General features: G+C 37.2%; 1 protein-coding gene and 1 long non-coding RNA gene across 4 annotated transcripts; one reads left to right on the top strand and one right to left on the bottom strand.

Moving 5' to 3' along the window:
* The first annotated feature begins 2122 nt into the window (after positions 1–2122).
* On the top strand, positions 2123–10070 carry LOC140802567 (protein argonaute 10-like). Of its 3 annotated transcripts, none has more exons than XM_073158099.1 (23): positions 2123–2263; positions 2983–3487; positions 3722–3930; positions 4261–4410; positions 4498–4631; positions 4729–4838; positions 4930–5036; positions 5192–5327; positions 5425–5541; positions 5669–5776; positions 5884–5955; positions 6131–6253; positions 6338–6494; positions 6602–6723; positions 7226–7363; positions 7443–7585; positions 7737–7799; positions 8307–8370; positions 8471–8606; positions 8693–8766; positions 9070–9164; positions 9264–9295; positions 9615–10070. In XM_073158099.1, exons 2-23 carry the CDS (start codon positions 3074–3076, stop codon positions 9782–9784), a joined length of 2874 nt encoding a protein of 957 aa, XP_073014200.1. In that variant the 5' UTR covers positions 2123–2263; positions 2983–3073; the 3' UTR covers positions 9785–10070. The 3 variants fall into 3 exon arrangements, with proteins under 3 accessions (XP_073014200.1, XP_073014208.1, XP_073014215.1); XM_073158107.1 differs by lacking the exon at positions 2123–2263 and adding an exon at positions 2346–2403; XM_073158114.1 differs by lacking the exon at positions 2123–2263 and adding an exon at positions 2525–2646.
* LOC140802591 (uncharacterized) lies at positions 8959–11977 on the bottom strand. The gene is made up of 5 exons (XR_012111678.1): positions 11628–11977; positions 11433–11496; positions 11152–11260; positions 9583–10083; positions 8959–9257 (listed from the first exon to the last, which is right to left on the bottom strand). It is a non-coding gene; the product is annotated as an uncharacterized lncRNA (long non-coding RNA).
* Positions 11978–12261: the final 284 nt, after the last annotated feature.

Below are 12261 nucleotides of genomic sequence, written 5' to 3'. Positions count from 1 at the left end.
GAAGAAAGAGAGGAAAGAGAAAAAGCCTATAGATAACTGAGATAAATTAGAGTATATATTCAAATATTTTTTATTAAATTGAATGTATGACTCGTTCAATCTGCAGCACTGCATTTGTTAGTCCTATTTGAGTTAAAGATAGCTTTAGAAGACCGAGTAGTGGTAATGCCATTCACGGGAAGAATGAAGATTTTTCTTGTCAAGTTTCTGTGCGTCACCAGTGAGGTCTTGTTCCACACAAAATAAAGTACAAGAGGTGAAAAGATTGTTAACAGATTTTATGTCTATAATTTATAACTTTATGCTCAAATTGATTTAAATTCCACTAAGGCACTAAGCATAGTAAATCTTAGTTCCTTTCTGATTTGGGCATCCACCAGTTTAGCTATGAATATGATAGCAAGGATAGGGATAAATCCGTTATCCATCTCCTATCGATTTGGGTCATGTTGACCACGAATAAGTACTTGGGCTGGAGAGACCCAAACTTATCTGGGCTCTGGTGGGCCATCAGTTATCATAATATTGGGCCTAGTATAAGTCCATAACTATATATTTCTGAGGCCCAATAAGCTCGGGTAAATCCCTTGTTTGACATAATTAAACTTAGTTACCTCCAAATATTAAAACATTTTCTACATAACCATGTCTGTGCCAAAAGGAAACAAACAGAAGTTGTGGATAAGACAACAGTGAGGTCAATATATCCAAGAGAAGAGAATACAAAGCTAGTCTTCCATTCTCAAACAATGGCCCATTCCACCTTTATTAGACAAGACACTACTCCTTCCAACATTCTCTTCTCATCTTCACCTCAATATTGTAACCTCTTTATTTATTTAATTTTTATAAGCATTCTTCCATTGGTTGGCCCTTGCATTAATAAATTAGTTAACCATGTCAGTGAAATATCCTACTTTTTGCTCCATAATCGGCTCCTCAGCAACCAATTTTCTAGACATTGTCCCATAATTCTCCATTAAGTATCTCATATGTAGCCATTCCTCAAGCTTGGTAATGGTGCCTTTATATTCAATAGGACTCTTCACCTTTTTTTGTTTGTTTGTTTTTTTTTTTTTTTTTTCATTTTGTGCCTTGTACTTTTTATTATTTGCAAATCGATTTCTTTGTATGGATCAAAGGATCATTGGATGTTCAAATTATTATCAGGATAGAAAGTGGTCTCTGTGATCATCCCCGAGGGGTTTCACTCACCAATCTCTTTTGCAAAAAAGTATTAACTAACAAGGCAAATCCAAAAGAGAAGATAACATAAAGACTTCCTCCTCATCCATCATTAGTTTATCAAGGGTCAAAAAGATCATTCATTGCATCCGACATGGCAATCTCCCTCCCCCTCCCCCTCCCCCTTCATGGCCACTGATCAAGAACCTGACAAAAGATCTGATCCGCTGCCATATTATATATACATATATATATATATATATATATATATATATATATATATATATAAGTATAAGATGCGAAATGCCGTGAATACTAGATTTTAGTCCTTAAGACTGCACCATCATTACTAAAATGTACCCACGGGAAACTCCAAAACTAGGCAGACCCATTTGTATAGACTTGGCACTCATTGATTGGTAAAAAATCCTGCAAAGGGGCTGCAGGCAATCTTCTACTCATATATTTGGAGAGCGAGAGAGAGAGAGAGAGAGGCCATTGAATTAGTTCTCTGCGTCTACTGGAGGAAGTTCGAATTATTCTTCCGCAGAGGAAGATTGCATTTAATGCAATGTGGTTTTGAGTCATGGATCAATCTCATCTCCAGCAACAAACGTTGTGGACAGTATAATAAATACATAGTTTATACTTAAGGAGTTAGTAGATAGTGTTTGAAAATGGTGGGGGTTTTGTTGGTCAGAGACAGAGACAGAGAGCAGTACCGTCCACATTACCCCACCAACACCCATATCTCTCTGGTGCCATATTTTTTCCCATCATCCCATCCCCTTTGACACGTGATAAAAGAAGAGAAAAAAGCCCACCAAAAGCAAAATGTGCATGCGTGTATGGGTTTCACCACCTCTTCTCCCTTTCATTACTGGCTCTTATAATCTCTATAAACTTTTTCGCTTTCCCTTCTCTTTCTTATCACATCCCTTTCAAGTCCACTTTAGGTTCTCTTTTGAGCCGAGCTTTTTGTTCGATTAAAGAGAAGGAAGGGGATTGGTGTTGGTGGTGGTGGTGGTGGTGGTGGAGAGCAGTGGGCTTTGTGATAAGATAGTGTAGCACCGAGTTGGTAAGTCAGGATTTGGGTACTTGGGTTTCCTTTTATTTGCAATGGGGTTGATTTTGTTTGTATGTGCTTGTTCTCAGCTGGGTAAGGACGCGTTGCATTTTATTCCTTGTGCTTGTTTCTTTGCTGCTCTATTTGGGTTGGTAAGTGTTGATGCTTCTTGGAAGCTTTGGCCTTTTGGAAGTGCATCAGGGGATCCCTGCTTCTCTCTCTCTCTCTCTCACTCACTTTTTGGGATTGTTGTTTTGAGTTGGAATGTTTCTTTCTCCTCTTAAAATTTATTTCATTCCTCGCTTATTCATAAATGCTTGCGAGCTCTTGCATGACTGAGGGTCTCCATTTTGGCGTCTGCCAAAAATTCTACTTTTGATTTTTGGGATTCTAAGGTTTTACTTTTCTATTCTTTACTGCTTATGTAATTGAATGTCATAGTCCGTGTTAAAGATGTTTGTCAAGTTCAAGTGATGTCTTAAACTTTACTGTTCTCATACTGATATGTGAGACAAAAAAGCAAGTACATTACTTTTGTTTGCGTCCTCAGTGATATAAAATCATACTAATATTTTCTTGAATTTGGTTATTGAGTTTTTGTTCAAGTATAACCCTCTAGTATACATGATGCTCTGTCTTTATCTTCGCAAAGCTTTCTTTCTTCTGTGAATTGCATTGACCAATGGTTACTTCATACTTTGGTTTCTTCCATCCTTTCTTTGTGATTCCAGTACTGACTGCAAGAAGATATTTGAGAAGACGGCTAAGTATAGCCAACTTGGTGAAAGGGCCCTTCTTTCGTCAATTGGTTAGTTTGCAACCATGCCTGTAGGCCAATTGAAAGAAACCTCAGAACAGCACATCGTGATCAAGACCCAAGCAAACAATCCCATGAGCCCTGTTCAAAAGGCTCCAAAAACTTCTCAGAATGGGAAAGGACCACCTCCTCAGGTATCCCAAGGTGCCAAATTGCAAAACCAAAGCACATCTCTTTCTAAAAACAGAGGCAGAAGAAGAGGTCGAGGGATGCGGAAGAACGCCATGGAATGCCAAGTTCCTAGTGGTTGTTTGGAGAGTAAGAGTCAGTTTGGTGATCCAGAGGTTTCAGTCCCTTGTTCCAGCAAATCCCTCAGGTTCCCCCAAAGGCCTGGGCTTGGGCAAGCAGGGACTAGATGTGTAGTAAAAGCTAATCATTTTTTCGCAGAGCTGCCGGACAAGGATTTAGTCCACTATGATGTAAGAAAATTTATCCTGTTAAACTATCCACATATAAGATTTTCATTAGATTTGTATTTCTGTAAGAACTCCTGAAACTCCTGAAAAGTTTAACATTCTTCGCCAAACAGTAGATTGTGGAAGCTCTATTCAACTTTTATTTTAGTAGTTCTGTTTGAGATCATTATTCTTGGGAGGTGTGAATTGCATATCTTGGGCTCACATTGATAATTTCCACGCATTTCTTTTCTTGAGGTAACCATAACACCTGAGGAGGCATCAAGAAGTGTGAACAGAAGTATTATTGCGGAGCTTGTGAAACTGTACAGAGAATCTGATCTTGGCATGAGGTTGCCTGCTTACGATGGTAGGAAAAGTCTCTATACTGCTGGAGAGCTCCCTTTCTCTTACAAGGAGTTCAGTATCGAGCTCATGAGTGAAGAAGATGGAACTAGCGGCCCCAAGTAATCCCTTCACTCAGTCTCAAAATAATTTGTTTTTCATTTAACTTCTTCTCTTCATCTTTTACTAAGGGTACAGAGTTCTTAATCATGTTCTCATAAACCATTATTGTTCAATATAATTTGTGCTAATAAATTGGATACATTTGATGTCTTTATTCATAGTTTGTTTCTTACTCCCCTTAGCTCCCTTGGTAAAGAATTTTACCCTCCTCCGCATCTTCATATTTTCAAGATTCAAGTGCACGAGGATTCAAGTTTCATAGACTCTGATTATGTACAATATATGTTTACCTGCTGTAACAATTGTTGTTGGAAATATTGTTTAAGCAGAAGGATAAGAAAATACAAAGTGGCCATTAAGTTTGTTGCGAGAGCAAATATGCACCACCTAAGCCAATTTTTAGGAGGGAAATGTGCAGATAGTCCACAAGAAGCTCTGCAAGTTCTGGACATTGTTCTCAGACAATTGTCAACTAAAAGGTGTTGATCGTAGATTGTGGTACTTATCTAGTTAAAAGAATATTTAGCTTTCATGATCATGTAACATTTTTTTCTTCTCTGTTTTAGATACTGCCCTGTTGGGAAATCCTTTTTCTCTACCGACTTTAAAACCCCTCAGCGGCTTGGCGATGGTTTAGAGTCATGGTGCGGCTTTTATCAGAGTATAAGACCTACCCAAATGGGCTTGTCACTCAATATTGGTAATGCACTCTGAGTTATAATCTTTATAAACTCAAATGCGATGGAAGCTATTCATCTGAAGTTGTATAACTTTTATTCTTGCTATTTTGCTCCTAGACATGTCGACTGCAGCATTTATTGAGCCACTTCCTGTAATTGATTTTGTTGCTCAAATTTTGGGAAAGGATGCATTGTCAAGGCCTTTCTCTGATGCTGATCATGTTAAGGTATAAAGTAATACTTCAATCATGCTGAATGGCACTGCCTTGCTTTTTGCTAGTTAACCATCCTCTCATCTAAGTGAAAATTGTTTATTAGGTAAAAAAGGCACTTAGAGGAGTGAAAGTGGAAGTTACACACAGAGGGCATGTGCGAAGAAAATATCGAATATCTGGATTGACATCATTACCTACAAGAGAACTCATGTAAGTTCTCTTGGGGTCACAGAACAATGTGTTAGTTGCTGCCTTTTTTTCCTTACCAATGACAATATATTGTCTTTCTAAAAACAATATCATTGGGGTGTTTGAATGCTCATATATTTGGTTGGTCCATAATTTCTTTCATTTATATCTTGTAGATTTCCAGTTGAGGACCAGTCTATGAAGTCGGTTGTAGAATACTTCCAAGAGATGTATGGATTCACCGTTCAATATACCCATCTACCCTGTCTTCAAGTGGGAAATCAGAAAAAGGCTAATTATTTGCCGATGGAGGTTAAAACTTTTATCTTTTAATGTCAGTCTGATTCCGTTGTTGCGCTTTTAGATCATGTTAATCCTGGCAGTCATTTTTCGAGATGTTACTTTGTAGGCCTGTAAAATCTTGAGTGGTCAAAGGTATACAAAAAGGCTGAATGAAAAGCAAATAACTGCTTTGCTAAAAGTAGCATGCCAAAGACCAAAGGAAAGGGAGAATGATATTCTGCAGGTGCTTAGTTGCAATTCTTTTATAATATCCTGCCATTTTAATTTTTCATTAAGATTTTTAACTATGATGCTTGTTTCCCCACGTGCATAAAGGCATTAATTTTGTTATGTACATGCTTGTGTTTCAGACTGTTCAACATAATGCTTATGATCAGGATCCATATGCAAATGAATTTGGAATTAAAATTAGTGAGAAACTAACCTCTGTTGAGGCTCGAATCCTTCCTGCACCTTGGGTAGTGCTCTAACTCACTCTCTTTTATTCTATCCTTATTATTTTTTATTAACTTCCTAGCCAAATCTGTGTAGTTCTAACATTTCCCACTTCAAATGATCGTTTTAGCTGAAATATCATGACACTGGAAAGGAAAGAGACTGTTTACCTCATGTTGGTCAATGGAATATGATGAACAAGGTATTACTTTTTGCTGACTGCATTTTCTAAAAACCAATTTAGAATGTCTAACAGCTTTTTTGCAGACATAGCTTGTTCAGTTAGTTTTAAATATCAGCATCTTTACACTTTGATTGGATTCAAATAAGTTATGTTTAAATTTTCTGATCCAACATTTACTTCGGTTTTTCAACAGAAAATGATTAATGGAAGCACAGTTGCTCGGTGGGCATGCATTAATTTTTCTTGGACTGTCCAAGAGAGTGTAGCACGTGGGTTTTGTTATGAGCTGGCTCAAATGTGCCAAGTCTCTGGAATGGTGATCTCACTATGTCCTCTACTGGCTCATGTGCATTTTCAAACAATCCATATCATAATTTTACTGCAACTAAAAATTCTGCAGGAATTCAGTCCTGAACCTGTAATACCTGTCTATTCAGCCCGACCAGATCAGGTCGACAAAGCTCTGAAGTATGTCTATCATGCATCGACCAAAACTAGAGGAAAGGAATTGGAACTATTAATCGCTATCTTGCCTGACAATAATGGCTCTTTGTACGGTATAAATACTTAGTGTCCCATCTGATTTCTTTGACTTCTAACCTGAAGCATATAGTGGCTGCATCTATTTCATGTCAAGCCATAGGTGATTCACTTGCATTTTCAGGTGATATAAAGCGGATATGTGAGACAGATTTGGGATTGATTTCACAGTGCTGTCTAACAAAGCATGTGTTCAAGATTAGCAAACAGTATCTAGCAAATGTCTCCTTGAAGATTAATGTGAAGGTGAAAAGACTGAATTCAAATTGTCATCTATTTATATTTGTTGCAAATATACTTATTTCTCTCGCTGTTCTGCATTATGCATGATTTTGTCAAGGTAGGAAAAGATATTTATATCAGTTATTTAGAGAGATCAAGTAGGTTGTGCAACATTTGTGTGGATGTCAGCTGAGACAGATGGAATTTTCCTCTTAATTCTACATTGAATGTATTGTAACCTACTGGTTGGACAACTATTAATATATCTAAATTATTGTTCTCCATGATAGAAGACATCACAAGAGGGCTTTACTTACTGTGACAGTAATGTTAGCCTTCTTGCGCTAAAATAATTGTGGATTCTAGTCATGTTGATAGCATCCATATCAAAGTTTAATACACAATATAAAGTATGATAGACGAATTGCATGTTTAAAACTTATCCAATTTTTTACTAACTGCGCATTTTCTATGTCCTAAATGTTTGAAGACATTATTTGACAGATTCATGATACATTAATTGCAGATGGGAGGAAGAAATACTGTTCTCATGGATGCAATCAGTTGGAGAATACCACTAGTCAGCGACATTCCAACTATAATTTTCGGCGCAGATGTTACCCACCCAGAGAATGGAGAAGACTCCAATCCTTCAATAGCTGCTGTACTGTCAAACATTATGAGGATTTAGATGTATTTATCCTAGTTCTGTTCACAATTTGATGGCTCTTTGGTTGATGTAGGTAGTAGCTTCTCAAGATTGGCCAGAGATTACGAAATATGCTGGTTTGGTCTGTGCTCAGGCTCACAGACAGGAGCTTATACAAGACCTCTACAAAAGCTGGAATGATCCTGTTCGGGGAACTGTTAGTGGTGGCATGATAAGGTATGTTGGTTACCTTATTCTTAGATCTGTGTACACGAAATTATTTCATTTTCAGTGTAGTTATATGATTCAACCTAAATTCATGGATGAGTGGTGATTCCTCCTAACCTCTAAGTAATGTTCACCAATTCTTTCTTTCACTGTACTGCAGGGATCTGTTAATATCCTTCAGGAAGGCTACTGGCCAAAAGCCACTGAGGATCATTTTCTACAGGTCAATAATCATTAGCTACATTTGCTTTTCAGTCCTATTGATGCATGATTGCATATTTGATCTGATTATCTTGACAAATTAATTACGAGTAAGATTTTCTCTTACTTAGATGAGGCACAGAAGTGATCATCGAGAATTAAGTATAAAAGAAGAATCTGTTAACTTCTACAATGCCTCTGATAAATGTATTCTCCACTTTGGAATTAAACAATAGCTATACTACTTTATGGTAGGCTGATATTCCTTTCAAAGCTCTAAGATAGCTCTATCCTGTGGAATATTGGAGGACACAAAGAAAGTATTTATCCTATGGTGAATCTTTAACAAAATATAGAAATCTTCTAGCAAATCCATTTTGGAACAAATGGCATGATTAGATACTGTAAGAAATTATTTGCAATAGCTTATGTATTGTATATACAGGTATAAGACAGAGGTTAAGCTAAAATGATACTGCCTATAGGAAAAATATCGAAAATGACTTTTTGGACAAAATGTTTTTTGCAGGGATGGTGTGAGTGAAGGACAGTTTTACCAAGTCCTACTTTATGAGCTTGATGCAATTCGTAAGGTAAATAGTGACTGAGCCAACTTTCATGTTTGAATTTACTATTTAATGGTATCAGTTAAACAAATGCTAGAAACTTAACTATTTTCTGTTTGCAAAACAGGCTTGTGCCTCTCTTGAACCGAACTATCAACCACCAGTGACTTTTGTTGTTGTCCAAAAGAGGCATCATACAAGGCTGTTTGCCAGCAACCACAAGAACCGGTCTAGTACTGACAAGAGTGGGAACATTCTACCTGGTATTTTACTATGCAAGTAATAAGAGATACTTCTGTATAAAGCTTATTCGGCTTAAAGGCTTATTGGATTGACATGTTTATTCCAGGTACTGTAGTCGATTCTAAGATATGCCACCCGACAGAGTTCGACTTCTATTTATGCAGCCATGCTGGAATCCAGGTAATATTAATACTTGCATGTAGGATTTAATAGGTCTCTAAAATGAATAGTAAATCTGTGGAGCACAAACAAGAGTAAATAGTACAGAATGTTTAAAGAAAATCCACACCAAGATGAGGAACATAGGAAAATAAGCATTCATGTGTTCATTCATATCATCTATCTCAGTGTAAACAAATATGCTCGTATAAATGAAAGTGAACTTTGCACACTGTCTATGTATTCCAAAATTTGTGTATGAAAATAACAGGCAATAGCTGTAATATGTCTTTTTCTTCAGAATATATTCTTGGCATTATGCAGGGGACAAGTCGGCCAGCACATTACCATGTTTTATGGGATGAAAATAATTTTACAGCAGATGGATTGCAGTCTCTGACGAACAATCTGTGCTACACGTATGCTTTGATCTTCCTTTTGCCCTTTTCCTTGTGTTCTTACTTCTTACTTCTATTTAATCTTTTTGTTGACTGTTTTTCTCTTCTATAAATCTGCAGGTATGCAAGGTGTACAAGATCAGTCTCTGTTGGTAAGGAGCTTTGCTTTCAAAATTTGTTTAGCCATTTATATAAATTTAACATGATGGATTATTTTGCATATTCAACCTTAATCTCTATTCCTGCTTTTTGACATGAAGTCAACACTTTTGAATTGTTCACCTGACAACACTATTACAGAAATGGTCACAAACGGTCTTAAAAGGTCTTTCAAAATCTTATGGATATCATATGCTGCATCAATTGACTAAATCTATCTTAATAACATAGCAGTCCTATAAAATTATAAATTTTATTAATTGATGAAAGTGTAACTTACATGCTGGGCTCTTCTTGAAATTGATTTTGCAGTTCCTCCAGCATATTATGCACATTTAGCAGCATTTCGAGCCCGGTTCTATGTTGAACGAGAAGCACAAGATAACAGTTCAAGTGCCGGAACCACATGTGCAAGAGAGACTGCAGTCAAGCCACTTCCAGCCCTAAAGGAGAATGTGAAGAGGGTGATGTTCTATTGCTGAACTGGACTACTATAGTATCAAGGATCAGGGTTTGCTGTATAGAGGAAAGAGATGGCTGCCAACCATTAGTATTCCATGTGGTACTCTCTCTGTATAATGATCTATCTTGTCTGAATTCCATATTGAGAGGAGTTAGTGGAAATGCCTTCGACCATTGCTCATCTACTCTAGTTTCATTTCTTCCAATGCAATGTTCATGTAGAACTTTTGGAGGCAAGCGAAGGAGATTCTGAGACCTTCAAAATATGCCACTCCACTCCCTGTTATAGTCTTTACATTGACTTCATTCTAGATTGGCACTGTCAAGTTTTGAGGGTAGTCTAGTTAACTTCCAAACTAACCAAGAGGTAATATTGTTGTGTTGATCATAATCTATTGAACATTAAATAAACTGCCAGATTCCCCCAAAACACAAACTCCTCTTTCTGAACAATAATCTGCAGTTCTTAGATACCCAATACGGGCTTGAGAAAATTCATATCTTTTGAATGCTTCTTATTTCTGATAATTTCAAATGCATTACATGCACAACATGCTAGTTTTAACCACATTCTGAGGAAGGATTGAGCAAAAAGTTGTGACAACAGTAGACAAGGGGAAATAAAAATGGAAATCAGGGCAGATAAATGATGTAATCTCCCAGGTCTGGCGATGAGAATAAATCAGTAGGCTAAACTATACTTAATATCACTGACCAATGTTAGGTAGTAACGAGAAGGGTATGGTGTGGACTAGAATGTCTGTCATCGTCTATTCATTTATATCAAAACCTGAAAGTTAGATTGAAATTGCAGCAGAAGATAGAATTAGATGCGAGATCCAAGATAGCAGGGATCTACTAACCAAGAAATTAAGGACTCTCCTACTCCATTAGCAAGATCTTATAAACAAGGACAAGATAAGCAAAGAGATAAAAAGAAAGAGACAGTAACTGCACTGGCATGCCAAATATCTGACACAGACCAATCTGCACGTCGGCTAAATAGAATAAATATACTGGCAAATTCGTACACCCATCATTAAAAGGGAGACAAGCCCAGAAGCTTGCATCATGAAACAGAATATACCAAGAAACTTTTGAGGCTCTTATGGTTAATTAGCAAGAATGAAGTCAATATGGTTTTTCTCTTCCTCGTGCATATCAATACATCATCCCAGTATATGAATCTATATGGATCAAAATGTTTAGAATCCTATGTTCATAAAGTAGCACAAGTACTACAGGGAAGTACCAAAGTTTAGACAAGGATATCTCCAAGTAATTTTGGTAAGATGTAGTTTAGCATGGATAATGATGACAATATTTTTCTTCTCGAAAGGATATTAGCTATCAGTGAAGCAACAATAACAGTGATTTGTAAACTAACAAGTCACTAAGCAGATTTCTTTTTCCACAAGAAGAAAATTTTCTTCTCCCATTTTCTTTAATCTCTAGCTAGGGGTCCCATAATCTCCACCGGAGGATGCATAGCTAGCCTAGGAGAACAGAATAAACCAGGTTACACATGTGAGTTGTAATTCTTGGACATAACAAGTGGGATTAACATAATACAAGCATACGTGCATAATAGAAAAGAAAGAAATGGAAAAGAGAAGATCAAGTATTATTAAGTGACTCATGGAGGCATGCGCTCTTTGAATCACTGACCTGAATTCTTTTTGCTAGCTCCAAAACCCTAATTCTTGCCTCTCGTCTTCCCTTCCCTCCTCTCCTACAAAACAAGAAGTTCTTCGTATATAAATATACATATATTGTCATGCAAAAACAACAGCAGAAGTGAAAGAAAATCCATCGTAACAAGAAAGATAAAAATAAAATAAAAACAATAACTATCGTGGATACCTAAAAGCTGTAGGCCACCAAAATCATTGAGCCTTTAGCGTTGGTCGGTGCGCGACGATCATTCAGGAAACTCTAATAAGCATGTAATAATTAGGGTTGAGTAGTTCTTGTGCTCCCATCAGCAGATGAAACTGCCACATGATCTGATGGCTTTCCTTTGGATGCCATGGTACTTATATCTAGTTAGAGAGAAGAGATCAGATCATGCTGGCAGCTTCAGCTACTTGTGGGTGCACAAAGGTAAGCCATGATCTCAATAGAATACTAGAAGAGAAGATTTACAAGGTGGATAGATGGGATGAGGGGAGGAGAGGGGAGGAGGAAGGGGATGTCAGATGTGAAAGGATTACAACTTTATCAATCTCTTTGTTATTGGGTATATATTGCCATAGAATTAGAGATACTTGGAATATATAAAAATTGGAGGGTGGTCCCAAAGGAAGGGGGAATTGAATATGGTCATGCCCACCCCACCCTAATGCAGACTAAGGTTTCTATATTTACTGTGCCTTTAATAACTTTCGTAAGGGACCCTTTCATGCATCCTTCCACGTCCAAATCCACACACACACACACACACACAGAGAGAGAGAGAGAGAGAGAGAGAGAGAGAGAGAGAGAGGGACCATGGTTG

This window comes from Typha latifolia, chromosome 1 (genome assembly GCF_019914945.1).
Source record: "Typha latifolia isolate L0001 chromosome 1, TyphaL0001v2, whole genome shotgun sequence".
Classification (NCBI taxonomy): Eukaryota; Viridiplantae; Streptophyta; class Magnoliopsida; order Poales; family Typhaceae; genus Typha; species Typha latifolia.
The sequence above is the reverse complement of the archived record's forward strand: the minus strand, read 5'-3'. Positions and strand labels throughout refer to the sequence as shown.